Source organism: Paracoccidioides lutzii (assembly GCF_000150705.2).
Source record: "Paracoccidioides lutzii Pb01 unplaced genomic scaffold supercont2.5, whole genome shotgun sequence".
NCBI lineage: Eukaryota > Fungi > Ascomycota > Eurotiomycetes > Onygenales > Ajellomycetaceae > Paracoccidioides > Paracoccidioides lutzii.
In genome coordinates, this window is record NW_015440951.1 from 124,281 (window position 1) to 152,088 (window position 27,808).

Genomic DNA, 27,808 nt, shown 5'->3' on the forward strand with positions numbered 1-27,808 from the left:
GGCCTGAGCCACTCTGAAATTAGTTATCAAAGAAGTGGACACACAGGTGGACAGATTTCTTTATATCTTCTCTGATCATCAGACTCTTCTCATCAAAATTAGTCTTTCACAGGGTACAAGGCCTGACAGACCACCTCATTTTTTCTGTCTTGACACCATGAATGAGAAGGTCTTTAACTAAACACTGAAGACCTATAAGTCAAAACTAGACAAACTATGTGATATCTCAGAGTATCTCAATACAGATCAGCTGGATGTTCTGATTAAAGATATCACAGATGCACTAATAGCTTCTCTGGAAAGTTTCATCAAGAAGAGCACCAGGCAAGGCACAGGTCAGCCATGATGGAATGAGAATTGTCAGAAAGCAGTGACAAAACTACATCAGACACAGCATCTAGACTCTAGTTTTTTATGAGAAGCAAAAAGCAATGTAGTCAAAATCATCAGGAAAGTCAAGAGAGAATACTGGAGAGACAAGATAGCAGAGGCCTCAGCAGAAAAAGATATCTTTAAGATGATCAAATGAGTTTATTCAACTGACTCCTTTCATTCTCTTCCTCTTGTAGATGAAGAGACTGAGCTAATACAGACAATTTCTAGAGAGAAAAGAGATCTTCTGCAACAGATGCTCTTACAGAAGACTGCAAGCAGAGAGAATATTCCAGTTAGCTAATTCAACTCATCATCTGTTAAATTATCATTTTCTATTGTCTCAGCACATGAGATACAAAGTTCTCTGCTGAACACAGATAATATCACTTCAGAAACTGATGAAGTGCCAACAGAGGTGCTACAAAAAACATGATCACATATTAAGATATCAGTGAAAAGACTGTTCAGAGCCTGTCTTAGAATTGACTGACACTCAATCTTCTTTCAAGATGTCACACTGATTGTGCTGTTTAAGATCAACAGAGATTCAACACTCTCATGATCCTACAGACTTATAGCCCTTCTCTCAATGTTGAGGAAGGGACTGAAATGCCTGATAATCTGTAGACTGGTCTGAACAGCTATACAAGAGAAGATTATTCACTCTCAGTATTTTGAAGCTCTCACTGAGTAGACTGCCTCAGACCTAATGACAATGATAGTTCATGATATAGAGGAAGCCTGAGCTTATGAAAAAGTAGTCTCTCTTCTTACTCTGAACATCAAAAGTGCTTTTGATGCTGTACTCAGAGGAAGAATGCTGCAGAGATTGCAAGAACAAGACTGGCTATCAAATTTAATTAGATGAGTGAAAAGCTTCATAACAGAATATACAGGCAGAATCAGATTGGATGAACTCCTGGAAGAGCTCTTTGATATCTCAGCAGGGCTTTCACAAGGCTCACCAGTCTCATCTATTCTATTCATGCTGTATATTCAGCCTCTGTTCTTTCTAGAAACTATATAAAGAAAATGTGCACACTCAGGCTATGCAGATGATCTAGAACTGCTTAGTGCTGGAATCACTCTTGAAGAGAATGTTGTTACTCTTCAGAAGAATTTCAAGATGTTAAATGATTAGGCCAGCAAAGAAGAGCTAACATTTGATTTTGTTAAAACTGAGTTAGCACACTTCACACAGTGCAGAATCCTTTCAAATCTCTCAATTGATTTTGAAACAACATCTGACACTCACTCTATTACAGCAAATGCAGTGAAAAGCTTCATAAGATATCTAGAAATCTGACTAGATAGAAAACTGAGCTTCAAAAAACACATAGAGACCATGGCAGCTAAGGCATGATAGATGTCTAATGACATATAGACACTAAGCAACACAGTAAGAGGTGCCTCAGTACAATTGCTTAGATAATTCATTCAGGTCTGTATACTCTCTGTGCTCTGCTATGAAGTAAAGGCCTGGTGGCCTGAAGCCACATGAATGAAGAAGGAAAAGAAAATCTCCAATTGAATGAATTGCCTAGTCAGAAAGCTAGATCTAGCCCTTAGAGATGCTTTGCAAGAGGCACTGCCAGTCTACAAGACCATACTCATTTCAGCTCTATACTGTTAGCTAGAAATCATGCCAATGAAAGAGACACTAGACAACCAGCATGCTGTATTTACAGTAAGAATCAAAAAGCTTGACAAGAGGCACTTACTAGTGAGGCACTCTAATAAAGTAGCTATCATCAAGCTCTATATCACATATCTGTCTAGAGTGTCTAGTCATGCTGGTAGAATAGAAGCACATGACCCTCTACTCACACTCTCTTGAATGAGATTTTTCAGAAAAGAAGATCTGCAGATTAAGTATGAGATATACTGCATAAAGAAATAGACAGCACAAAACTTTAAGAGCTGGCTACAACAATACAATCCTCTGAATCTGATGATCTTTACTGATGATTCACAGATAGAGCATTCTCAGTGTGTGACTGATGCAGAATGAGCTATATGCTGAGATAGTGAATACTGTCTAATCTCCACAGAAAATCTATCAATGAATAAAGTAGAGATCTTTGATGCAGAGACAATGACAGCTCTGCAGAGTCTAAAGAAAGTCATCATCTCTTCTCAGATGAAGTTTGCTAGCAATGTCTACATTTGCCTAGACAATTTGAAGATAGCATGAGCTCTTGAATCTATGTCAAACACCTCTAGCCAGCAGGTCTTCACACAGTTTCTGAAAGTCATAAAGGTCTAGCAGAGCAGAGATAGACTCTCATTGACCACTCAGAGCAGAGTGATCATTAGATGAGTCCCAGGCCACACAGGCGTGGCTGGTAATTGTAAAGGGTTAAGCTTTAAGAACTAGAGGCTAGTCCTCCTATATAACAAGGATGAATTGCTTGAGAAAGGGAAGAAAAGTATGAGATGAGAACTCAAGCTTAAGCAAGCTTGCATAGCATAATCACATGCATACATGCAAACAATGGCTAGGCTGAGTCAGCCAGTCAGAGCAAATCTAGAGGTTCAACTTCTTATAATACTCCTCTTCTTCCTCTTTGTTGCATGTCTTTACAACTATTTAAAGCTCTCTTCACACCTAATTTTGTCTGCTGAGAGGCCTCCCAAGTGTTCAAGGCCTTCATTTCTTGTAGGAGACTTGTGTCATTCCACATAGACTCAGCTCAATCTACTTATTTAACAAAGTATTGCTTTTTTCTTCAGTAGATTTGTTCACTTTGAATTTTCTCAATCTCAAACTCAGATCCTTTCAGAGTCTCTATAGCAGGTGACTGCCAGTCAGTTTGCCTCTGACTAGACAGAGAATCTGTCATCACAACATGTAGAAGCTTTACATTAAAGACATTATGAATACTGAGTGAGATGTTCAGTCAGTAAGCATGAAATTCTATCTTTTCTAGCATAGTATATTAATTGTATTTCACATTCAGCTTCTTGCACAGGTGATTAGTTCTCATGTTCTCTAAGCTCAATCAGATTTTATCTTCAGGTTAAAAGCTTGAAGCTGAGTCTCTTCATCTATTTACATATTTCTCTTGAGATTGCTGAGCATTCACTACTTTTACTTGAGCTCACTTCAACACTTCACAGGTCTTTCTCATATAATCATCTGCTATCTCAATGAGATTATATGATGTTTCAATGAGAGATGCATCAGCTATATCAATGAAGGAGATATGGAAAAGATGTATTAAAAAGAATGAGCTCATGTCTGTTGAGGCAGCATCTCTATTATTGATGGCCAGCTCTGCTAGAGGGAGTCATTCATGCCAGTCATTTTGTTGAAAGCTAATGTACTTGTATAGATAGATTTTCAGAGTCTGATTCATTCACTCTGTAGCTTCATCAGTCTCTGAGTGATAGACTATGAAGAGTTATCTCTTAATGTTTAATTTCTCACACATCTAAGTTCAAAATATGCTTATGAAAGCTGACCCTCAATCTGACACTACTGCTTTAGAAATGCCATGTTGAGAGATGATGTTGTAAAGGAATACTCTAGTCACTGTCTTCACATCAGTTTTCTTAACTGCTTTTAATATAACTCCCTTGATCAGTCTGTCTGTTATAATCATGATATTTGTATATTCTTTAGAGCTTGGTAAGTCCATGATAAAGTTCATGAAAAGCTCCTGCCACATGTGTTCAGGAATGAGGAGAGGCTTAAGCAGTCCTTGACATCAATCTCTTCATGCAGTGTTTGATCTGTAAAGATGACAGTTTCTGATCATTCTTCTCACATCAGTGGCATAGCCTGACCAGTAGAACTCATGTCTTAGAACTCCTGCTATTTGCTCTCACCTGGGATGGCCAGTAAGAGATGAGTCATGAGTCTCATGCACTAACCTGGTTTGAAGAGGTTTGAAGTCTGGCACCTACTTACAATCTCAAAAGAGAAGCTCCTTGTTCTCATTTAAAGAGCACTCAGAGACAGAGGTCTTAATGCTGAGTTCAGAAGAAAATCTGAATCTTCCCTCATGAAGAGTTTGCTTCAGACACTGCAGAATCTTGTCATTTTTGTGAGCCTCATTTCACTGAGCTTGAAGAGACATCTCAGGTTCTACACTAACAGTAGTCACTATTGATTCCATTCCAGGTGTCAGTACATTAAACTTAAGTAGTTGAGCTTGCCTCTGCTTGATTCTCTCATCATCAGCACCCTGTGACATATTCTGCTCTCTTTGTGATAGAGCATCTGATTCAGCATTCAACTTCTCTGACCAGTAATCAATTCTGAAGTTGAATTGATAGAGAATATCCATTCAACATAACTGTCTTTCATTTAGTCTGTATGTAGTCATGAAGTATTCTAGATTCTTATAATCTGTGAGAATCTTGAATTCCTTTACACTTTGTAGCTCAGTGTCTCATTTTTTTAAACACTCAATTATTGCTAATAACTTCTTATCATGAATCTCATAGTTGCATTCCGCAGGTGAATGCTTGCAAGAGAAGAAGGCACATGAGTGTAGAATGCTCTGCTCATCATATTGTAGCAGCACTCCTCCTGAGACATAACCTGAGAAGTCTGTTTCCAATATAGTCTCATGGTTAGGGTCAAATTGAAGCAGGATTAGAGCAGAGATAAACATTGATTTTAGACACTTAAAAGCTTCCTCAGTCTTGCTCATTCCTAAAAAAGGAATATTCTTGCATATAAGAATCATTAGTGAGATTATAATCTTTGAGAAATCTTTGATAAATCATCTATAGAAATTGGCAAAGCATAAAAATCCTCATACATCTTTAAGAGTAGTAGATGTTGTCCATTTCAAAACAGCTTTAATCTTCTCTAGATCTATTCATATATCCTTGCTCACTTCAATGATGAATTCAAGATATTTTGTGCTGTTCACCTTGAACTCACTCTTTCTGATGTCTGCCTGCAGGCCTGCTTTCTGTAGACATATAAGCATCTTTTGTACATGCTCATGATGCTCCTGTAAGCTTATTGAGGAAAATATTAAGATGTCATCTAAATAGGCTGAGCAGAAGTCATTCATATATCTATGTAATACTCAGTTGATATATTTTTGAAATGTGCTCAGAGCATTGGCCAAATCAAAGAGTGTAATCAGTCACTCAAATAGTCTGTATTTGATTCTAAAGACTGTCATCCACTCATCATCTTCTGTGATTTGAATCTTGTGAAAAGCTGCAATAATGTCCAGCTTAGTGAATCATTTAGCCTGTCCAATTCACTGTAGAGTCTCACTGATTAATGATAGAGGATATCAATTCTTTCAGATGATTTTGTTAAGAGCTTGATAGTCCACACAGAATCTTAGCTCACCCTTAGACTTCTTCATGAATAGTACAGAGATGGTCATAGAAGAGTTGCTCACTTTAATAAAATTCTTATCTAGATAATCTGTAAGAGTCTTTCACAAAGCCAGTAGTTCCTCTCAAAATATATTATATAATAAGCCCCAAGGGGGTTGTTCTGTGCTACCATCAGCCTTTTTAATCAGTTCAATCCTATGATCTCTACCTGGGCCATGAAGTGGGGGTAGAGTGTTGGTAGCTTCCTTATCAAATATGTCCAAAAACTTATGATAATATTCAGGCAGCTTTTCTCTAGGGTCAATCTTTAATTTCACTTCTAGAGCCTTTTAAATGTCAGTCAAACTGACAGTAAAGATCTCAATGTTTCATTTCTCTTGAGTGCTTGCAAGCCTAGAGAAGCTTACAGCAGAGATGAGAATCACATCAGCTTTTGCATTTGAACTAGACTTTATCTTCATGTCACTCTCTTCAAATCTCACAATTCTTTGATGAGGGATCATGGTCACCTTTTGCTGAGTCAGTCAGGGGTCATCTAGATACATATCATGACCATGTAACCCATTCACTATGTAGAGAAAGGCCTGTTCAGTTACATGACTGCTTATATCAATTTGAATGCCAGTCACTATGCTCATAGAGAGTTCCATGAAGTCTTCAAAGCCAGTCATTTTAACAGGGAGAATTTCAATGCACAGGAGCTTATGCTTGTTAACATAGAATTGAGAAATAAGATCATAGACATTACATTCACTGTCTATCATTGCTCTAGTTGAAAAGGCATTATCTACTAAAGCATTGACAGTGAAGGGTTTGAATATCATCTTAGATTTAAATCTTCTTTATTGCTTTCTCATAAGCTTCTTATTTCACTCCTTCCAGTATCTTTTAGTTGGAGCTACTCTTTTCTCAAATGCTCATTCATATCTACATTATCATCATCCAGTACTAGCTCAGGGATCATCTTAGCTATCATGAGAGTGGCAGGGCGTCTGGGAGGTTTGAACAGGCAGCTCTTAATCATATGATCTTCAGCTTCACATCTCAGGTACAGACCTTGCTCTCTTCATTGATTAACCTCTGTCTGATTTATCAATTTGATGTGATGAGTACTTGAGGTCACAGCACCAGGAGAGAGATTCATCAAATCATCAGTGAAAGCTTGAGACTGGTTTCATTAATCAAAAACAGCATGATGAAGTAGAGAGTGTGAATTAGATGTCATATGATCTGAGAAAGATCTGCCCTTGCAATGTTTAGACTACTGCTTTAAAGTCTTAAGCTCAGAGAGTTGATGATCAACTAATCTAAGCTCTCTGCAGTAATTCTCATAGAGAGATGATTCTCTTATACTCACCATGCCTTTTCTTAGCTTCATGCTTAGAGCAGATTTCAAATACTTCTTTTTAATGTGATCATTCTATCTGTGACCATCAGCTTTCAGCAGTAGCTGATTAAATTCAGGTAGAAAGTCAAAGAGAGCTCTTCTACTCTGTCATAGATTATTAAGCTTTTGCATAGTCTTTTCCTGTTGTGCAGAATCACTAAAGAGCATGTGTGTCTGCTTCAGTAAGCTCTCTACTGTGAAGTTAATCTTGTTCTTATTATTCTCAACTCAGAGGTAAACTCAAGCTGCTGTCATTCTTTTCAGTCTTGAGTACACATACCAAGTACATTCCTCATTATTACTTAAAGCTTTCCCATCAATCTTAAGTTTTGATTGAAGCTTTAGCTCTCACTGAGGGTAGTGCTTCAGATTAGAATCATCATACTTCTCACAGTCCAGTAGCTTGGTCTTTGATCTTCTGACTGCAATGAGTGATTGCAGATTTGATTGAGAGAGGATTGATGTTGAGATATTTAAAGCTTGTCATAGATTAGCTATTTCAGCTTGCTGAGCTGCTATTAAATCCCTGTTCTCATACTGGACCTGTTTCTGCTGTTGGAGAAAGATCATTCATTGTTATTCAAAGCTGCTGAGAGTGTCTCTGCTTATTGCTTTGTGTTGATTCATTTATTATACAAGTCTACTGCTTTATCTCATTTGACTAGATGTTTTCAATGTTGCTCATTCATTTGTTAACATGATTGCTAATCCAGTCTATTCATATATCAGTGCTATCACTGAACTTCATGATGCAGAATTTAAGACTCTCAATAGTCTATTATATGTTAGCATGTTTGCTGAGCTTCATGATACAGGATTAAGACTTTCAGTAGCCTATCAATGAAAGGAGTGAAGCAATTTGTAATGTAAAGAGTTAAGCTCTAAGAACTAGAGGCTAGTCCTCCTATATAACAAGAATGAATTGCTTGAGAAAGAGAAGAAAAGAATGAGATGAGAACTTGAGCTTAAGCAAGCTCATGTAGCATGATCACGTGCGCACGTGCGAATGATGGCTAGGCTGAGTCAGCGAGCCAGAGCAAATCTAGAGGTTCAACCTCTTATAGTAATGAAAAGGCAGATCTTGAAGTCAAAGCAGCTGCAGCACAGACAGCAAGTGCAAGCATGATATCTCAACCTGACAGCATAGACACTCTAGTTTATATAAAGCAGCACACTATGAAACAAATCACACAGGTCTTTGAGAACTACTGGGCCAAAAATCAGTTCAAACACTATATGAAGCTGGAGATCTCACTAAAGAGAGCTTCAACAGAGGTAAAACTTTCACACTTCACATTAGGAAAGCTCTATGCTGTCTGATCAGATCATGGAGACTTTGCAGCCTATCACAGTCATTTTAAGCATGAAGATGCAGAGTGCTACTGTTGATGTGATCATAGCAAAATCTCTGAACATTTCTACTATTGCACTCTTGCAAGAAAAGCAGCAAAGTGACACTGATCTATCTACAATCTTTGTGAGACACTGACAATCTCATGTGAGACTCTAGAATTCAATAATTGACTAAGAGAAACAGTCTTCTATCAGAATATCTGTTCAATGCACTGTCACATATCTTCAGATCAGATTTCACAGATCATTCTCTTCTCTATCTTGCTTCTGTTCTTCTCATCAACTTCTTCTTCTTCCTCTCTTTTCTCTCTCTTCTTTTCTTTCTTGCCTTCCTCTCTATCTGTCTTCTCTACCTCTCTCCCACAAATCTAAAACCTCTCAAAACCTTTGCTCTATGGCAACTGACTCATGGGCTCTGCTGATGCAGTAATACACAACCTTTTTGTCTCATTTGTAAGATAGCTACTAGATAGATAGTCATCTACAGACACAGCTCTACCCACCCTATAGTTTGATGCAGACTCTACTAGATCACGTGCTCATAAGGCACATGGACTAACTGGGTGTTAAATAAAAACACACACACACACACACACATACAACTAACTAACATAATTTCACACCGGGTCAGCCACCACACTGAGTCAGCTAGCAAATTCACTGAGGCTTGAGAAATTGAATAACTGGCTGTTCAATAGACTCTGCAGACTCTATAGAGTCTACTAGAAGACTTTGAACTTCTTCACTAGTTAAACCTTCTACTTCCTGCTCAATTCAGTGCCTAGATCTCTTGTACTTTTGCTTCTCTATCTTATTGATGTTGAATATATTCTGGTATTGCTTCTTTATAATTGTAGCACTGACCATCTTATATTCACAGGTCTTGATAATTTGATCAAAATCTTTCACAAAGTCTTGAGGCTGACTTTTCACTAAGTACTTGATCTTATTTATCTGTCAATATAATTGCTGGGGATTACTAAGTGTTTGAAACATCCAGGATATAGTTGAATTGCTAGAGCTGCTGTATGAAGAGGTAGAAGTTTATAGTTGAATATTCAGTTGTTGAAGAATGTAGTCAGACTGAAAAAGCACTATCTCAGTTGTCTTGAAGTCATTTTGAATAGTCTGAGATTTAAAGGCTGTAGTGCATGCTGTAGAATAGATATCTAAAAAATCTGCCTTCTGAATGACATTAAATTCAAGTCACATTCACTGCTGAACTAGATCTCTGTACACTTACTTTAAAACTGAAAAATCACCTATATCTAGTGACTGCAGAAGGTGAGAGGAATGAGATGACATACAAAGACATATTATAGTATTATCCTTGCAGATTTGATTAAATTCTGAAGTAAGATGACTACTATACTTGTTCAGAATAAGAAAGATAAATCTGTCAACTCTGTAAGAATTTGTTGCTGAAATAAACATCTGTTGAAGTCATCTCAAGTCTATTTCATCAGTAATTCAGTCATTTAAACTGACATCTAGTCTCCAGCCCTCTGGAAGGCCTTCAAACTAACCTTTCAACAAGTTCTGACCTTTGAGAATAAGATAGAGAAGTAAAGCTCATCTTAACATATTGACTGATTCAATTATAGTCACTTATTCATAGTTTTCAGACTGTAGGAGCTTTGCTCTGTCATAATACTCACTACTAGTAATGACCTTAATAGTGATACAGAGCCCCATAGCAAAGTCAGTCTCATTAAAGTTGTATATATTCTTTGACATAATCTCATACTCAGTAATTATATCTTCTAAGATATTAAATCAATTCTTTATAACCTGCTGATCTTCACACTTAGCTTAATCATGATTACAGTATCTGAAATAGTGGCTTCAAAGCTCTATACAATGTTTAATTAGCCTTGAAATCCAATTCTTGCTGACCTGAGAGAGGAAGGTAGTAAAGACAGTAGAATTCTGTAAGATAAGAAGATAATTAGTAATATCTTCAACAAATACCAGCTGAGGGGGAAATTCTCATTTAGCTTGGTCCAGCACTCATTCAACTAGGCTATTCTCTTCAGCAGCAGATAATTTGTGAGAGTTTGCACATAAATTCACCTGTGAGGGCCAATGCTTGAAGTGATCTTGAAAAGTAGACCTAGACACATTATATAGCTTTTCAGCTTCACAAATTAAGAGCTTTTCATCATTTTGAATAGATTTTATCATGAGTTCAATCCTCCCCTCTTGCTCAACTGAATTTGAAGACTTTTTCTTGCATTTTGGTGGCATAACTACACGTTGAATTGAATGAGCAGTTAAATTAGTAGGTGGAGAAATTTGGTGGCCAACTCAGTGTGGTGGCCGACTCGGTGTGGAATTACGTTAGTTAACTAACTAGTTATAGTTAGTTAGTTAATAGTTAGTAGTAAACTTGTGGCCAATTGGCCCTGCCCCGAGACGGGAAATTGAATTCGGAAGCTGTGATTGGGCTGAGCCGAGCCAAACGAACCTGCCAAATGTCGAGTTTTGTTTGTTCTTCGACTCCGGTCCAAGCAGGAGAACGATGGGATTAAACCTGTTGACCACCTGGGAATGTTGCAGCCCACTCACAACCCAACCACCGGTGGACCCCCTTTCTTCCCCCTTTTCCCCTCCGCTTGGTTGTGCTTTTTGGCCATAGACCAACCATTTCCCAGCTCTGGACAGGCACTGTCGGATTAGCATATCCGGATGCTTGCATAATGAGAACTCTATAGATCCTCCCCTTCTTGGCTATTGGCACCTGATCAGAACCCCCAACCCGGCATCTCGTTATTCCTGCATCGCATCTCTCTTCACCCTGGGGTTGTGTTGAAGGAAATAACGTTGACTGAACACCGCCGAACGCCCAACCCCACATTCTCGAGCTGTTTCAAACAGGCCCAAACACTCCGGGGGTGCCGCCGCTAGTACAGAACCGTTTCTTCTCCAAACGACGAACGACAAACCTGGGAAGCCTGACGCTGCGTTATCTCTGCGTTATCTCCCCGTTTGCCTCGAAGGGTTTGACACACCATCATCTACTTAAAATCTACATCTCTTCCCGCTCCGCCCTCTCCCTCACCACTGCTTACAGTCTGTCTTCCTTCCTTCCTCGCTCCCTGCCAGTCGACGTACATGCGATTTTTACTTGTAACGTACATCTTCATCTAGCTCCTCCGTCCGTGATTCTGGATGACATCTTAAGAACTTGGTATATTGTGCTTGGGAGGGCTTGGCAAGAGAGGCGCTCTGCCCTTTCGAGCTTATGATCTTGCGGACGCTGCTTGGTGAGTAGTTGAGTAGTTGACAAAAGAGAGAAGGATTGCCCCCTAAACCAAGTGCTTCATGTCGCCTGACATCCACGACAAGAGAAATCCACCTTGCCTATCTCCACCTGACTTGACACCCTTGATCTGCCCTTTACCCCCCTTTACCTTGTCTGTCTTCCTTACCCTTCTGCCTGCAGCCTGCGCTGACTGGCCCTATATAAGGAACAATCTTAAGTTTTCAAAAGGAGTGCGTGCCTTGGCCGGGGGTGCGCGCGCGTGTGTATGTGGTGTGGTGTGTGTGGGGCGTGTGTTCATGTTTACATTACACCTCAGAACTGCTAAATACTGCTAAAATACATACACACATACATATACAATGGCCTCTCCTCTCTCTCTCTCCAATTCCACCATCACAGCTGCAGCACCATGCGACTCCGACTGCAGCGACTCCTTTAAAGACAACCCGCGACTAACCGTAACCTCACCCCCTTCCCCAACCAGGCGCCGGGGCCAATCCACCCGCTTCTCAGAGCCGGATATCCGCTCCTGCCTTCCCCACCATCTCACAGATGTCGCTACCCCTGCTGTCATGGACGAGCGAACAAGCCTACTAGGCGCCAGCGACGACGGCAACAGGGCATACACAAGTATCCCCAACACAAACATCCTGCCCACATGCAGTCCCCGCTCGCCCAATTTCCACAGACACCACAGCACGACTGGCAGCCTGCGCATACCCAGGAACCACAGCCGCGCCAACTCGCAGGCTGTCAAGTTGGGCGGTGGGCAGCCTGCTGAGTGGTCGCGGACGGACACAGGCGCACGCGGCGGAGGGGTCTACTCGTACAAAGCGTCCAAGCATGGTAGTGGTGGTGATGGCGCATCATTTTTGGATGATAGAGTCTGGTATGACCAGTTTACGTCTACGGACTGGGTACACGATAGCATTGCGGATGGCATACGGCTGCGAAACTTGCGGAGCCGCAGGGATATTCGCGGGCGGATACTGGCGTGGTTGGATGGGGCGCAGGGGTGGATTCTTGTCGCGGTGATTGGGATAATAACGGCGTGCGTGGCGTATTTTGTCGATGTTACAGAGACTGCGATGTTTGATGTTAAGGAGGGTTTTTGTGTGGGGAACTGGTTCTTCAGCAAGAAGCGGTGTTGTCTGGTGGAAGGGTCGGAGGAGCGAGAGTGTGAGGCGTGGCTGTCGTGGGCGGAGATATTGAATGGAGCGTCTTCGTCGTCGATTGATAGGCAGTGGGTTGATTTTATAGCTTTTGTCTTTTGGGCTGTGCTGCTTGCTGCGCTTGCTTGTGTGCTCACGATGCTTACGAAGACGGTTGTGCCATCGTCTGTTTCGTTGTCGACGTTGGATGAAGATCTGGGTGCGCAGGTTAACGATACGCCTAGCAAGTCACCAATTACGGATCGGAAAAGTGGTAGTTCTTCTGGCCAGTCGCCGCCGAGGAAGGACGTTGCTCCGCCTATGGTTTACTTCTCTGCTGCTGGAAGTGGGGTTGCAGAAGTGAAAGTGATTCTTAGTGGGTTCGTGCTTCATGGATATCTTGGTTTTAAAACGCTGGTCGTTAAGACGTTGGCACTGGTTTTGGCTGTTGCGTCGGGATTGAGTGTTGGAAAGGAAGGGCCTTATGTTCATATCGCAGCTTGCATTGGAAATATCTCCTGTCGTATTTTTTCAAAGTATCACTACAATGATGGCAAACGACGGGAGGTGCTGAGTGCTAGTGCTGCCGGCGGTGTTGGTGTTGCCTTCGGCGCTCCTATTGGAGGTGTCTTGTTCAGTCTGGAAGAAGTCAGGTAAGTTAATCTTTTCCTTTTTTTTTTTTTTTTTTTTTTTTTTTTATTATTATTATTATTATTATTATTATTATTATTATTATTATTATTTTTTTTTTTTATTCAGATGGAAAACGTTGCTGGCAAGAGATGTTGGACTGACAGTATAAAATCCAGCTATTATTTCCCCCCCAAAACCCTCTTTCGAACATTCTTCTGCTGCATTGTAAGCCTCCACCCCAGTTTCCGACCTTTCCTTGATCTATAACTGACATATCCAAGGCCGCCGCGCTCTCCCTGAAATTCTTGAATCCATATGGCACCGGTAAAATCGTCTTATTTGAAGTTCGCTACGAGTCAGACTGGCAGGTCTTCGAGCTTCTCATATTTACCCTCCTAGGAGTTCTTGGAGGTGCTGCAGGTGCTCTGTTCATTAAAGCCTCGAAAATCTGGGCCCAGTCATTTCGTCGAATCCCAGTAATCAAGCGCTGGCCACTATTGGAGGTCGTCCTGGTCTCCCTGATAACGGGTCTAGTTAGCTTCTGGAATCGCTATACGAAGTTACCCGTCTCTGAGCTTCTCTTTGAGCTAGCCAGTCCGTGCGGCTCATCCCAGTCGAGAACTGGCCTATGCCCTCCAGCTGACCAGATCCCCGAAGTGATCCGCTACCTCGTCGTTGCCTTCGTCATCAAGAGTCTCCTAACCATTGTAACATTCGGCATCAAAGTGCCCGCGGGAATCTACGTACCGTCAATGGTCGTTGGCGGTCTTCTGGGCAGAATCGTCGGCCACATTGCACAGTACTTCGTCGTCCATTTCCCGGACTCTTTCCTCTTTGGAAGCTGCCCCAGTTCCCCTGATGCCTTCTCCTGCGTAAATCCAGGTGTCTACGCCCTTATCGCCGCTGGCTCAACAATGTGCGGCGTCACACGCCTCTCCGTCACGCTGGTCGTAATCCTGTTCGAATTGACAGGCAGTCTCGACCACGTCCTTCCCTTTTCCCTTGCAATCCTCTGCGCCAAATGGACCGCGGACGCAATGGAACCGCTAAGCATCTATGTACGTATCATTCTGGTGGAAAAACAATCACTCACTTCGTTCCACACCGTTAACAAACACCATCCCAGGATCTCCTCACGGATATGAACTCCTACCCATTCCTAGATAACAAACTCCACCCCACCTCCGACATCGAACTCGTCGAAATCGTTCCGCGCGTCCGCAAAAACCGCGTAATCGACATCTCCAACTCCCCCTTGGTCCCCGCCACAGAATTGCGCGAGAAACTCGACGTCCTCCTCATGGCTGGCGAGCTGGACGGTGGTCTACCCATACTCCGCAAAAATATCCTAGTCGGCCTAATCCCGGCTCCAGAACTTGGATTCGCTCTCGATAGGCTTGAAAATGAAAAGGAGGCGATGTGTCTGATGTGTATTGATGCGTCGTATGGCGGGTGGGCTGGTTCGGATGTACAGGACGAGCATTCGAACGGGCTAGCGGATTTTACGCCGTATATTGATCCGGTAACTATTTGTTTTCCTTTGCTCCGTTGCTTTGATATATATATATATATTGGAAGCCGTGTTTATGTCTTTGCTGCTGCTTTACTAAATACAGATAAATGATTACTTTTTAGGCGCCTGTCTCATTGGATATCCACTCGCCTATCAGCCTTGTGTATCAATGCTTTGTCAAGTTGGGACTACGGTACATGTGCGTCCTGCGCGACGGACAGTTTGCTGGGCTGGTGCATAAGAAGTCCTTTGTGAAGTTTATGAAAGAGCAAGAAAAGATTCGCAAATGAAAAAGGTTTGAGTTCATAATTGAAAAAAGTGAAAAGTGAAATTTAGGTGTGAACTCGATTCATAGATTTTCATTCCTTTTTCCCCTTATTTTCATAAAGACTTCTGGTGATAGATCTGCCTATTTTTGCATATTTCCTCGCTTCTCTTGTTGTTTCTTCTCTCCTCTTCTCTTTGGATTTTCTTATGGATTATTTGTCAGGGATATCATATTGGTTTTATTCCTCCACACTTTGGTTACTTCATCTTGTCCGTTCTCGCGTCACTGCCGTCCCCCCTCCCCCTCCCATCTACGTTTCTTTTATCTATGAGAGAGTCTCTGTTGCATATTATTTGGTCGAAGCTGGATTCGCATATATATATTCATGTCTATATCATTAGCTTCAGTTTTCTTTTCATTGGATAGTACAAATCTCCTACACTTTTAGCCCGTGTCTCCCCTTTCTAATCCTCAAATTTACGCATTTCACAGGCGTTTGTGGATTCCTATGGCTCCTTGCCATAGTTGAAGGTGTTACATTGTCTTTTCTTTCTATATTTCCATTTTTCTTTCGTTGGAAGGTTTAATGGATGTTCCGATCTCCGCATACCGAGCAGATTTGTCACCTTCTTGGCCTTTATCCTTCCAGAGACGCATTTGCTTGCTCCTCTATTAATTATCCCTCCATCGGATCTTTCTTTCCCTCTTGTTTTGGTATTTTGAAGTCATATCTCCACTGGCTGCTGCTGGTTTGTTTAACCATCCAGGAAGAAAACAAGACCGAAGAAAATCCGTTCTCCAGCCCCCACTTACACTGTAAATAGTATGTTGACATATCAGTTCACCAGAGGAGTCATTAGCTCACTTTATTCATGCGCATTACGGCACAGCCGTCCATCCTCCCGCTGCATCCATTTCTAGGGCCCAGCTGCCATCCGTCCACCATAGAGAACGTCTTGGGGATCATATTTTGCCTTAATACGAATCAGTGAGGGATAATTGGCGCCGCCATAAAAGGCGCGTTGGAAGTTGGGGTGGTATGGATCGGGCTGGCTAAACGGGATAAAGTATCCTACTATATTTCCCGCAGGAAAAAATATATGATATTGAAACAACAAGAGAAATCGTCGAGGAAACTATAGGAGGGAGAACGGGGGATGGTTGTAACTCACATGTGGTCTGGCATGCTGACATTGACAGCAAGGGTGATGTAATTTCCCAGCGTGCATAGTTTAGAGACTGGGTGAAGAAGGGGTCGCAGGTGCCGTTGGCGAAGAATGGGGCCATGAAGATTCATACCTATTGGGTGTTTTTTTTAGTCCTAGTTTGGTTTACCGGATGATGCATGGTTTGGATTGACATCTAGTTGATCAAACGTGCTGCCCCTCTGGAAACTCCCCCTGTTGGCGCAGGTTGTCGTATTCCGTGGAATTGTGGTTGGGCAGGTAGTTAGCAGGGCGCGCATTGGGGAATGGAGGCTGCCAGTAAGCCGTTGATGGGACCCATTGAATTTGTTCCATGTATCATTTGACAACCAGCAAGCATCACCAGGGAAACATCTGCATTCATTATTGAATGAAGCTTGAGCAACAATTTCACAAAGAGATGCTAAAGATAAACGATGAAAATTTGTATCTGAAAACAAGTTCTGAGTTCAATAAGTATTAAATTCTGAGTTGTCTGTTGATTGATTTCTTTCTATCATGTTCTTTCATTTGCAGATTTAATGTGAAAGTTTAATCTGAATTTTTCAATACTGATCAATAACAGGAATTGAGATGCTGATGATAATTAAATTGTTAACTCCAATTCCTAACACAGGATAAATGACAGGTGCCAATTGGCGTGACAGGGCCAAAGACTGCAAACAGGGATATTCTTAGAAATATCGGCTACATTAGGCATTGCTGTCGTCCTGAGGGAGTATGGATGGCATTTTGCATCCTCTTAGCAGTATATGCCAGCACAAAAGTTGTTGTACAGCGTTATACATTTCTATCTCAAAATGTCCATTTTACTCAGGAAAGAGTTGAAGAGATTTTTCACTGTTTAACTGTGTGACAGTAAACAAGGTTGGTTTGGCCATGACTGAGGACAATAGCCAAAGAGTAATTAGACCGTTAAATTCTATTTTACAACAGTATATCTCAAGAAGTGTCCGCAATGAGAATAGAGTGAGAACAAATGCGGAGTTAACTAGTTTTACCCCAAGGAATGACCTAGGGCTATGGCGTCTATAGCGGTTAATAATATTTAAGCTTAACTGATTAGCTGCCAACCAATAACCGTGCTTCCCCCGCTACTATGAAGGATGTAAAAAGAAAGTCCGATATAATTAAAACAAATATTAGAAACCGCCCACCACAAGCACAATTTATTTTAAGACATGAGTGACACTTGACCTAGCTCAGTTGCTAAAATATTTTCTACGTCTAGCAAGTCAATCTACTCCATCCTTGAGAAGGTGTTGCTAATGTTTTTATTCCCACTTTGTAAAATATACACTCTGATCAAGGCTGACAAAAGAGTATTTGTATTTAAACAGAAAACAGTTTTGCATTCAATAAGAAAACGTCCATCTTCCATGAGTGTAAGGCCGCTTAGAACAGCGACGAAGGATGTTAATAGGGTTTGCCTTGGGTGGCGCATTTCCTGATCTTAATTCATGAGCAACCCGGCCGGTTATTAATTACTCCGCATCAGCAGAACGTCAGCTAAATATTTAATCCAATGTAATAGTTACCCGCACCCGCGGCAACCAATGCTAGCTCCGATCTATTTAAACAGTCCAACTGCTGAGGTTCTGAAACCATCCATTACTTATTATTGACACATCTCGTCCCACTACCTCCCAATGCCAACGAGCACCCTGCGCTTGTCGCCACGATTCCTAGCATCCTCCTACGCCTCACTCCGTGCTGTACGACGTCCGCCCACAAGCCCCCTCGTCCCCGCAAGAATGTCAGGAACTGTGGCTGGCGTTAATCCAAAGGCAGAGAGGATACGTGAGTCTTGTTCCCTTTCTTTCCTTGGATATGTAGTTGCTAACGGGTTATTACATGAGTTAGGGAATCCGGCAATCTTGTATGTTGCTGCTCCCTTTCTGTTATTCTCCCGGTTTCATGGCTTTCAGGAAGGATGATTCTTCCTGGAGCGCAGTGAATGATCTGCTATAGCGATACAGCTTCTTCACCAGTCGCCGGGATAAACTGAGTTGGGAAAGAGCTGACAAGAGTCAATTTATGACTTTAGTATCTGCGATATCCAGGAGAAATTCCGTCCGGTTATCTTCGAGTACCCAAAGTTGTCAGTTTTCCGACCCCACCCTTAACCACCAACAAACAAAAAACACACCCTACAAAATCCCCCACAAAAATAGAATAGAAATAGCTAACACGATACACCAATCAGAATCATGACAACCATCAAACTCCTCAAGGCTTCCAAACTCCTCAACGTCCCCGTCTATATCACCACCCAAAACCGCGCACGTCTCGGGAACACCGTCTCCGAATTATCGCCCTATCTCGACCCATCCACGAATCCCAACGTCCGCGTTGATCTCGACAAAACCCTTTTTTCCATGGTAACACCTGAACTGAAAGCCTCCCTTCCACGGCAACGACTGGACGTGATCATTGTCGGCATCGAGTCGCACGTCTGCGTCACGCAGACAACGCTGGACCTGCTGGCGCTGGGCCATAAGGTGTACGTTGTTGCTGATGCGGTGAGCAGTATTAACCCAGAGGAAAGAGGGATTGCGCTGGCGCGGTTGGCAGATGCGGGTGCCGTAGTAAGCACCAGTGAGAGTGTGTTGTTTGAGATTATGGGGGATTCGAATCATAGTGTTTTTAAGCAGATCAGTGGGTTGGTGAAGGAGACTGGGGAGGATACGAAAAAGGCGTTGGGGGTGTTTTGTGGGAGTAAGATTTGAAGGTGATTTGGAGCTGGAATGGAATGGATGGAGTGGTTGCATGACTTCATTGGCGTCTGGTGTAGTTTTTTTTTCCTTTTGTCTATGAAGTATTTTAAAACAAGCTCGTTTTGTATTTGTCTGTCGAAAGAAGGAAACTATTATAAAAAAAAAAAAACTAAAAACTACCTTTCCTTTTTAATCAAACAACATAACCGGGTTCTGATTAATTGATCGGTGCCATAGTCGAACAAAAATCAGCAATCGTGTAGTTCCTTTCCTTCCGACAAATTGTGGCGAAGGATTCTTCAGGCCCCAAAATGGGCAACAAGGTGAGGCAGGAGCGGGAAGAGGTGAGGAAAAAGGCTCAAGAGCCAAAGGCGGTAAATCGGGATGGGACGGTGAAAACAAATTCCCATCGAGCGAAACAAACAGATTTACAAAGCCGTTTACAGCATCCTCGTCTCCTCTGGCAGACTGAGCAGGCCGCCGAAGGAGTCAGAAAGGCACGAACTCGGCGCGGACAAGACAAGGTAAAGAGACTGGACCATGGCCAGCCAAGGTGTCCACAAGGAAATTGAAGCAGCTAGCACCAGTAAAGCAGAGTATACAGGCGGGGTACCGCCTCCACATCTTCAGAGCAGGCCAGGAACAAGGGGAGCAAATATGAGAAAGGGGAAGAACAGGGATGATGGCAAAAAGCTAAGAAACAAAGGTTCCTAAAGAAATGATGGCCAAGTCATACCTAGGATGGGCAGAGAGGATGAGGGAAGGAGATAGGAGAATCAACACTCCTGTACGGGCCCATCAATAATCCTATCGACCTCTTCCTCGAGCATCCCTCTGCTGCACATTCTTTCCAGCGTGCTTCCAAACACGTTGCTGTTGCCCCTGTTCTAGGTGCCCGATTTCTCCACTGATAATATCCCACGGACTTGCAAAAAGAAACAAAAACCAAAACGCTTGTGAGGCAAACAAGAGGAAAGACGATGGCGTTTTCTTCATGGTTGCAGCCCCGGAAATATCGAAAAAGAGCTTAACACATCACCGCATCTCACAATACCATACCACATCCACACGCCTTCGTCGACATCTAAATCACATTCCAAGCGAAGTCACGATGAAGCAGGAAAGTGGAAATAAACTCGAGGTCTTTTCACTAAGGAGAGGGAGAGAATTATGCCCGCGGGAGGAAGAATAGGGGTCCGAATGACGTGAATTTTGAGGGATCCCGTAGGTATTTGGAAATGGGACTGTATATTGCTGGAGAATCGGCGAACAGGGTCTCTAGGTTCTTGCGTCCTCACGAACTGGGGAAGAATCGACACAATGACTGAGAAACAACAGTAGGGTTTCTCTGGGCAGATTGGCTCCTGTCGGAGTGCCATGGTATGGAATAAGGGCGAAGAAAATTTGGTTGGTTCGAAGCAATATCGCAGGGGAGGTTTAAAGCTACTGGATCGACATTCAAGAAATTTATATAACAGCAAGTAGGGACAGGTATAATGTATCATGTCAAACACAAACAGAGAACCATCCATCGACCCAAAAGTGGACGACAAACATGCGGAAACTCGAACGACAGACAACATTTGACCCCAGGCCTACAACTGCATAAGATGCACCTTCGCCGCCCTCCTAAAAATATTTTCGTCCGTAGCAGCAGCAGCGTTGCCGTTCATTGATCCAGCATCAACGTCAATGCCGGCACTGCCACTGGTTTTCCACTCGACGGCCCAATTCTTCAACGCAAACAATTCGTCGATCAACGCGGGCAGGAACGTACCGGGACCGTTAATGCCATCCTTCGCGGCAGCTCGCTCACCTGCAATCTCGAGCAGGAGGAGACTGGACAACACAGCGAGCAGCTTGTCATTTCTGTGCACGGCGAGAAAAGAGGCAGCCATTGTACCGATTATACAGCCGGTCTGGAGAATTGGAGAAGGTTTCGTTAGTGTCTGCTGCAGGACGGTAGGTGGCTTCAGGAGAGGGAAAGGTCAGCGGTGAACAGATATTTGAGGCCTTACACCTGTAATGTGGCCGAGGAGCTCGTGGCCATTTCCGATGGCGAGAACGCGTTCGCCGTCGCTGAGGTAGTCGACCCTACCAGTGAGAAGGACGACGTTTCCTGAGGGAATGAAATGTTATTATTATATTTTCGAATCCCACTGATGGCAACATGAGAAGTGTAATATTGGTGATAGGGGAGATGAAGAAATACATAATATAAAGGTGACGTAGTTGTTGCCTTCTTTGTGTGATTCGGGGTACAAAAAGTGTAGTGTCATCGAAAAAGGGTGAGTTGAAAAATGTAGCTTACTCTCACGTCTAGCAAGATCCCTGACAAGTTTCGCTTTTTCTCTGCGGCTCAAAATACTTGGCCCACTATCAACACCAACCTGACGCCAAGTGGTTTTACCGTAAACTTGAATCAGCTCGGATTCATTGCCTTTTATAACGTCAAAGTATCCACCAGCGAGCAGCTGTTTCACGGCCCTGCGGCGAATATCAGAAGCACCAGCCCCGACTGGGTCAAACACAACGGGGTTTCCTTCTGCATTATATGCCCGTAGCGCCTGTATGTAATGATCGATGGCTTCATTGTTTAGAGTTCCCATGTTTATCAATAAGGAACCCCCGTTTTTAGCTAGATCACTTGCTTCGGGACCATACCCGGACATAATTGGGGATGCACCACTACATGTAAAATAAGGTTAATCTTAGCATGGTAGTAATAATAGATGGGATCTTACATTGCAATAGCAACGTTTGCAGCAAAGTTAGCCACAACGAAGTTGATCATGTTGTGGCACAGCGGTCGTTTAAGAGCCACGGCACGAATAATATTCGGTACTTCATCTAATAACATAGCAACTTCATTTTCCCGCGGAGCGGCAGGGAAGGTAGCTGAAGCAGGAGTTTCTTTGACTAGCCTGCTAAACGCTGCTGCAGCTTCTTTCGGATTTTCTGCTGCCATAATTGCGCTGACAATCGCAGCACCATCGAGGCTCTTGAGTGGTGCTTGTGATTGGTAGATAACGCGTTGGACGTTGGACAGGTTGATACCTCCAATAGCAACGGTTCCAACTTTCCTGGGCATTGTAGAGAGAAATGCTAAGATTTCCTTTGTGCCAGCGGTCCCGATAATGGCCTTGGTATCGGTTTTTCTTCATCACAGTCAATTTCACGAGCCATAATTCGTAGATCTATAAGTTGCTAAATGTTGATAGGGAGGCAGGGGGCCCACAGGCGCATATGGCTTACGTGGGAGTTGCAAATACGGTGCCAATCCCAAGGTAGTCTGCACCATCTTCCACCGCCCGAAACGCTTCCTCGTTCGAACAAACAGTTGCACCGATATACGCATTTGGGGGTAGCAATTTTTTTGCTTCTGGTATCTCTAAAACAAGGGTTATTATAAGATTGGTCTGCTATCCACACCTTCTGGGGTCTACAACAGTGCAACTAACTCATGTCATCTTGCCCAAGATGGACTCCTTCAGCCCTAACAGCCAAGGCGACATCAACTCGGTCATTAATGATTAGAGGAACATTATACGCTTTCGTAATTTCATGGAGCTTCTTCGCCGTTTCAATTAAAACACCGGTGTCACTATGCTTGTCCCTATACTGAACAACCGTAACCCCTGGACATCACATCAAAATTAGTAAGGTAGCATATGAATGTGGCACTCAGCTCTACGCTCCGTCTTACCCCCTTCGATGGCATCTCGAACAATTTCACACAAATCTCTGTCTCCTAGGATGGCAGGAGTAGAGTCCGTCACCAAGTATACGGATAGGTCCATAGCTCTGTTTGGTGGGCAAGACTGCGCGCTCTGTTGTAGTGACGAAATTTTTTTACTTGTGATAGCGAATAATATGCTAAAATTGAGGGCAGGGGGGGATGAAAAGAAACAGCTTGAGTCCAAAGGATAGTATTTGTTGGTGTTCCTGTTGTGTTTAGGCATATTAGTAAATTCCTGGCTATCGTAGCAACCACACATCTGCTGAAAACCAAGTATAGTGAAGCAGCCAGAAAACTAAAGAATGTATATCTATTTCCACATATCTGAGACTTTTTACATAGAGCCAAGTTCAAGGTTGAAACTTAGAACGAAGAAAATACAATTTATATGGAATTCTATTACTGAGCAGGTTCCATCAATGACAAAATTTGCTGGGTATATTGACAACAGAAAATCATTAAGGAAGTATATCAACCAGATATGAAGATTTCATACGCATCAAAGAGAGGAATGTCACTTCAAGGAACCCAGAACTATGTTGTTGTACCTTGAGGTTTTATCAAATAAGGGATATGCTTTTGGATCTTTCAATTCGTGAAGTTCGAAAGTTTCGGAGGCGGAAGGAGATGTAGTTAACTATCTGATCGTAGATTTCGTAAAAATGGAATATGCCACAGCCCCATATACGTAATTATGTCAACTTGCAGCAAAGGGGATTTAAGAGAGAGTGAGAGAGGAAAAGAGGGCCTTGTTCACCTCATTTTCATCGTCTTCCTCAACTTCTCCATGTCTTATCAACGACTTTCTCTCGACGTTCAAAATTTCCTCTTCAGGTGGAGTGACATCACATGATTTTACACGTGATGCGACTACCCACATGGGGTTAGTCAGCAAGCCCAGGAATGAAGAAATCGATTTGCCGCATCCCGGATAGCCCGATTTGGCCACCGCCTTCCACTCTTTAATAGTCTTTTTTTTTTTTTTCCCCTTCCAAAGTTTCATCTCTCTATCTTCTTTTCCCATCTAACATCTTCGCTGTTAATACCTCACCTCAGCCCATCTAGATTGTTTTATCTCGTAACTGAGTTAACTGCCTCGAACTCCATCTATTCGGTGCTGCCCCCAAAGCTTCACTATTTCGTACTTTCTGCTGGGATATCCCGTTGTGTCAGGCCAGCCCACTTTTCCCCCCCAGGTCTCTCTACGCAAGCATTCTGCCACGAAGCTGGATAGAGCACCTGTCTATGTATTCGCCCTACGTCAACGCTTTCGAACACCACTTGCCGCTCAAGCTGCAACCTTTTCGCCCCGTGCGAAAACCTTGTAGTTACCATTCTAGATCGTGTGGTTGAGATTCACTTCGCCTGAGCCACATCTCCGATTGATCCCTCCATCGACCGATAGAAAGGGAACTTTTTCTCTTTCCTTATACGCCCCCAGATATTCACGGATACATTTGTGATACGCATCGCATGTCTTGTAGCAATCGCATGCCATTCTCTCAGGCTCTCCTCGTGTTTCGCCCTTTATTGCCCGCATATATAGTCTTTTGAAGATCTTGTCTTTCTTACTCTCACCATGGCTGCCACTGTCAACATCCGTCGGGTAAGCTTTGCGCTGTACCTTTTGTTCATACTCTAGGTCCCTGTTGTATTAGACTTTTTCTTACTTTGGTATAATAGGACAACCCCGATCCGTTTTATCGTTACAAGATGGAACGTCTCCAGGCTAAGATCGAAGGCAAAGGCAATGGAATCAAAACGGTCGTTGTTAATCTCAACAACGTCGCTCAGTCCTTGGGTCGCCCACCTGCCTGTAAGTACTCTATATTTTTCGTCTCTTTTTATCCAGCTAATAGCAGAGCTAGAAGCATGCCAAGTCCAATGTAATGCTAACTCTTGGGAATAGACCTGATCAAGTACTTCGGATTTGAACTTGGGGCTCAAGCAAACGCTAAACCAACTGATGATCGCTGGATTATTAACGGAGCTCACGATGCCCATAAGCTTCAAGACTACCTTGATGGGTTCATCACCAAATTTGTGCTGTGCAAAAAATGCAAGAACCCAGAAACCGAAGTCGTTGTTAAGGACACCCGGATCATTCTCGATTGCAAAGCCTGTGGTGAAAGATCTGATGTTGATCTTCGTCAAAAGCTAAGCACCTTCATTTTGAAGAACCAGCCAAAGAAGGGTAAGAAGGACAAGTCAACCAAGAAGGCTCGCAGGGAAAAGAAGGGTAAGACAGACGGAGAGGCAAACGGAGATGCCAACGGAGAACCAAATGGTAGTCCCGTTGATAGCAACTCCGAGGGGGCAGAGGAAAATGGTGACGAAGCTCTCGATGCCCACAGCGACGATGAACTTACTCGCCGCATCAATGCAGAAGCCAATGAAATTGAGCAGACAAATGAAATCGACGACAATGACTGGGCAGTTGATGTGTCTGCTGAAGCTGTCAAAGCTCGTGCACAGGAGCTCCCCGACGAGCTGAAACGCTCGCTCGTCTTCGACGACAATGATGAAGACGGTGAGGGCGACCATGGAGCGGCTACTGCATACGACCATCTGGGCAGCTGGATCATCAGCTCTGCAGAGGCTTGTGAGGAGGGTGTCTCGGGCGTTAGTGACATTGATATCTATAAAAAAGCTAAGGAGCTTGGCATTGAAACAAAGCATAAGACCCTCGCCGTCTTGGCTCAAACCATGTTTGACGACAAGATTGTTAAGCAAATCCCACCTAGGGCTGCTATGCTCAAGAAGGTACTGTAACATCCGTTTAAATAAATTATTTTAACTTGACTGCGGACATAATACTAATATGGTTCCTTTAGATGATCACTTCTGAGCGCCATGAGAAAGCTTTCCTTGGAGGTACTGAGCGTTTGGTTGGAATTGAACGCCCCAACCTTATCCCAATGGTCCCAGCCATCCTGCTCGCCTATTACCAGGAGGATCTCATTTCTGAGGAAGTTCTTAAAGCCTGGGGATCGAAGGCCAGCAAGAAGTACGTCGACATCTCCACCAGCAGAAAGGTTCGGAAGGCTGCTGAAAAATTCCTGCAATGGCTCGAGACTGCTGAGAGTGATGATGATGACGATGGGGATGAGGAATAGAATGATAGTTTGAAGTGTGACCTTCCTGGTCACACAAAAGTGACGCTCCTTAATAAGTTTCTTATTATCACATGTTGCCACTCCATTCCCAGTTTGATTTGATTTTCTATTTTTCTGCCCTATTTTATATATTTGATGTCGGCATGCCTAATTTGCTCTCCGATGCACCGGTTTATTGGCCAAATCTTCTGTGCCATCCGGACTGCGGATTAAGCATTTAATCTTATACATTCGCGCTCAACTCGCTTAATTGTTTTTGAAACTCAGTTTGGATGAGAATGTTCTGGTGGTGTTAAAATTGTTCAACTCAATTTCATACATTCGTTTGTCATAAGTATACCCCTTATGATTGCAGGAATCAAATTACCATTTCTAGGTTGCAGTTTGACTGTTTTACTATTATCCTTCTGTCCAGGTGTATGCTGTTTGCCCGGGTGAATCATAGACAATCCCATAGCAAGTAAAGGAATCATGGTAAGTAGAGTATGTAGATGGCCCATGGCTTCAGAAGTATCCAAAGTGTCTTTGTGCATGATATTGTTACGTAAACGGCATGACTGGTTTCCTGTATTTCGTCGCAGATTTTAACACCCTATCAAACTAAATCAACTAGTTTCGCCAACGGCCATGAGCCATTTCCCTTTCCTATTCCCCTTCCCGTCCAAAGCAACTCTATCTGAATATGTTCCTTTGGCCTAGGATTGCATCTCCGTAACATCTCGCCAATCCTCTTCTCTACATTCCGTTCGGCCCTCCGAAGTTTGTCAGTAGCACCATCCCTCGCACCACCATCACCTCTACCCCTCCTCCTCTTCGTGAAAATAAACCAAGTTAAATCGGCATTCCACGCATCCATTGTTCGAATGGCTCTATCAATTTCTCCCCTTGACTCTTCTTGTGCCCACTTCTCCGTCTTTTTCTTCTCATCTAACCCCATATGTTCACGCCATGCACCTGTGAAGTAGTAATCGGGCTTGTAGAACGAGACTGCTGTACCGAGACACTCGCAGATATCATCACTGATATCGTCAGGCAGACGGACGTGGGAGAGCATAGTTGTGAAAAGATTTGTTAAAGCCTGGAATAGGGAGTGATGGGGGGTAAATAATTTCTTGTTTGGTAATGGTGGTGGCTGCGGCGGTGGATTGGACTTCAGTGTTGGGGCCACGGCGGTGGATACGGCAAGTTTGCCATCAATAGAACTATTACCATTGCCAAGTGTTATTAATCCTAGCTCTGGCCCGGTGCGAGAACCGAGGAGCTCCTGCTGCCGTATTCGCAGCTGCTGGCGCTCTGCGGCCTTCTCTGAATCATGCCGCACTTGCTCCCAGGACCGGAGGTAGAGTTTCTGCCAAAGCGGGTATTCATGTTCAATACGGGATGACATGAAGTCGCCGGCTCCTTCGCAAATAGCACCTATTGCAGAACAAGCTGCGACAGTTACAAAAGTTTCTTCCTGTATGCCGGATTCGTCGATGCTGGTTGGGCTGTTTCGGGTTGGTTTGGGGGCAGTATTCGTTGTTGTAAGCGACGTGGAATCGGAGAGGAAATTTGGTGAGAGGTTGATGCGTGCGCTAATGGATGGCCAGAGGTCGTTGATCAAGGGCAAGAAGGAGTTTTCGTCATGAGAAAGAACAGGTAACGCCCGAGTTAGAATGGATAGTAACGAACGCCTTAAAAATGGCGACGGCGAGGACAAATGGGGCGGCATAGATTTGGCTATGTCTAAGAGTAATTTGTGAGAACTGCTCAGTGGCTTTTCTTCTTCAGTGG

General features: G+C 43.1%; 7 protein-coding genes across 7 annotated transcripts; 4 read left to right on the top strand and 3 right to left on the bottom strand.

Moving 5' to 3' along the window:
* Positions 1-12,052: 12,052 nt before the first annotated feature.
* On the top strand, positions 12,053-15,280 carry PAAG_02215 (voltage-gated chloride channel (ClcA); the record flags this gene model as incomplete). Its single annotated transcript, XM_015844573.1, has 5 exons — positions 12,053-13,497; positions 13,654-13,702; positions 13,759-14,535; positions 14,604-14,999; positions 15,113-15,280. 5 exons carry the CDS (start codon positions 12,053-12,055, stop codon positions 15,278-15,280), a joined length of 2,835 nt encoding a protein of 944 aa, XP_015701621.1.
* An 895-nt stretch (positions 15,281-16,175) lies between these two features.
* Positions 16,176-16,545, bottom strand: PAAG_02216 (hypothetical protein; the record flags this gene model as incomplete). Its single annotated transcript, XM_015844574.1, has 2 exons — positions 16,176-16,333; positions 16,431-16,545. The coding sequence occupies 2 exons, from the start codon at positions 16,543-16,545 to the stop codon at positions 16,176-16,178; spliced, it is 273 nt and encodes a 90-aa protein (XP_015701622.1).
* A 1,567-nt stretch (positions 16,546-18,112) lies between these two features.
* PAAG_02217 (isochorismatase domain-containing protein) lies at positions 18,113-19,192 on the top strand (the record flags this gene model as incomplete). Its single annotated transcript, XM_015844575.1, has 4 exons — positions 18,113-18,263; positions 18,327-18,342; positions 18,511-18,564; positions 18,670-19,192. 4 exons carry the CDS (start codon positions 18,113-18,115, stop codon positions 19,190-19,192), a joined length of 744 nt encoding a protein of 247 aa, XP_015701623.1.
* Positions 19,193-19,491: 299 nt separating this feature from the next.
* PAAG_02218 (hypothetical protein) lies at positions 19,492-19,752 on the top strand (the record flags this gene model as incomplete). Its single annotated transcript, XM_002795466.1, has 1 exon — positions 19,492-19,752. The coding sequence occupies one exon, from the start codon at positions 19,492-19,494 to the stop codon at positions 19,750-19,752; it is 261 nt and encodes an 86-aa protein (XP_002795512.1).
* Positions 19,753-20,775: 1,023 nt separating this feature from the next.
* On the bottom strand, positions 20,776-22,980 carry PAAG_02219 (thiamine-phosphate pyrophosphorylase; the record flags this gene model as incomplete). Its single annotated transcript, XM_002795467.2, has 7 exons — positions 20,776-21,099; positions 21,199-21,299; positions 21,492-21,868; positions 21,925-22,338; positions 22,436-22,571; positions 22,642-22,818; positions 22,887-22,980. 7 exons carry the CDS (start codon positions 22,978-22,980, stop codon positions 20,776-20,778), a joined length of 1,623 nt encoding a protein of 540 aa, XP_002795513.1.
* A 1,518-nt stretch (positions 22,981-24,498) lies between these two features.
* PAAG_02220 (eukaryotic translation initiation factor 5) lies at positions 24,499-26,035 on the top strand (the record flags this gene model as incomplete). The annotated part of the gene is made up of 4 exons (XM_002795468.2): positions 24,499-24,525; positions 24,603-24,735; positions 24,829-25,682; positions 25,754-26,035. The coding sequence occupies 4 exons, from the start codon at positions 24,499-24,501 to the stop codon at positions 26,033-26,035; spliced, it is 1,296 nt and encodes a 431-aa protein (XP_002795514.1).
* A 595-nt stretch (positions 26,036-26,630) lies between these two features.
* Positions 26,631-27,746, bottom strand: PAAG_11449 (hypothetical protein; the record flags this gene model as incomplete). Its single annotated transcript, XM_015847099.1, has 1 exon — positions 26,631-27,746. One exon carries the CDS (start codon positions 27,744-27,746, stop codon positions 26,631-26,633), a length of 1,116 nt encoding a protein of 371 aa, XP_015703231.1.
* Between the last annotated feature and the right edge of the window lie 62 nt (positions 27,747-27,808).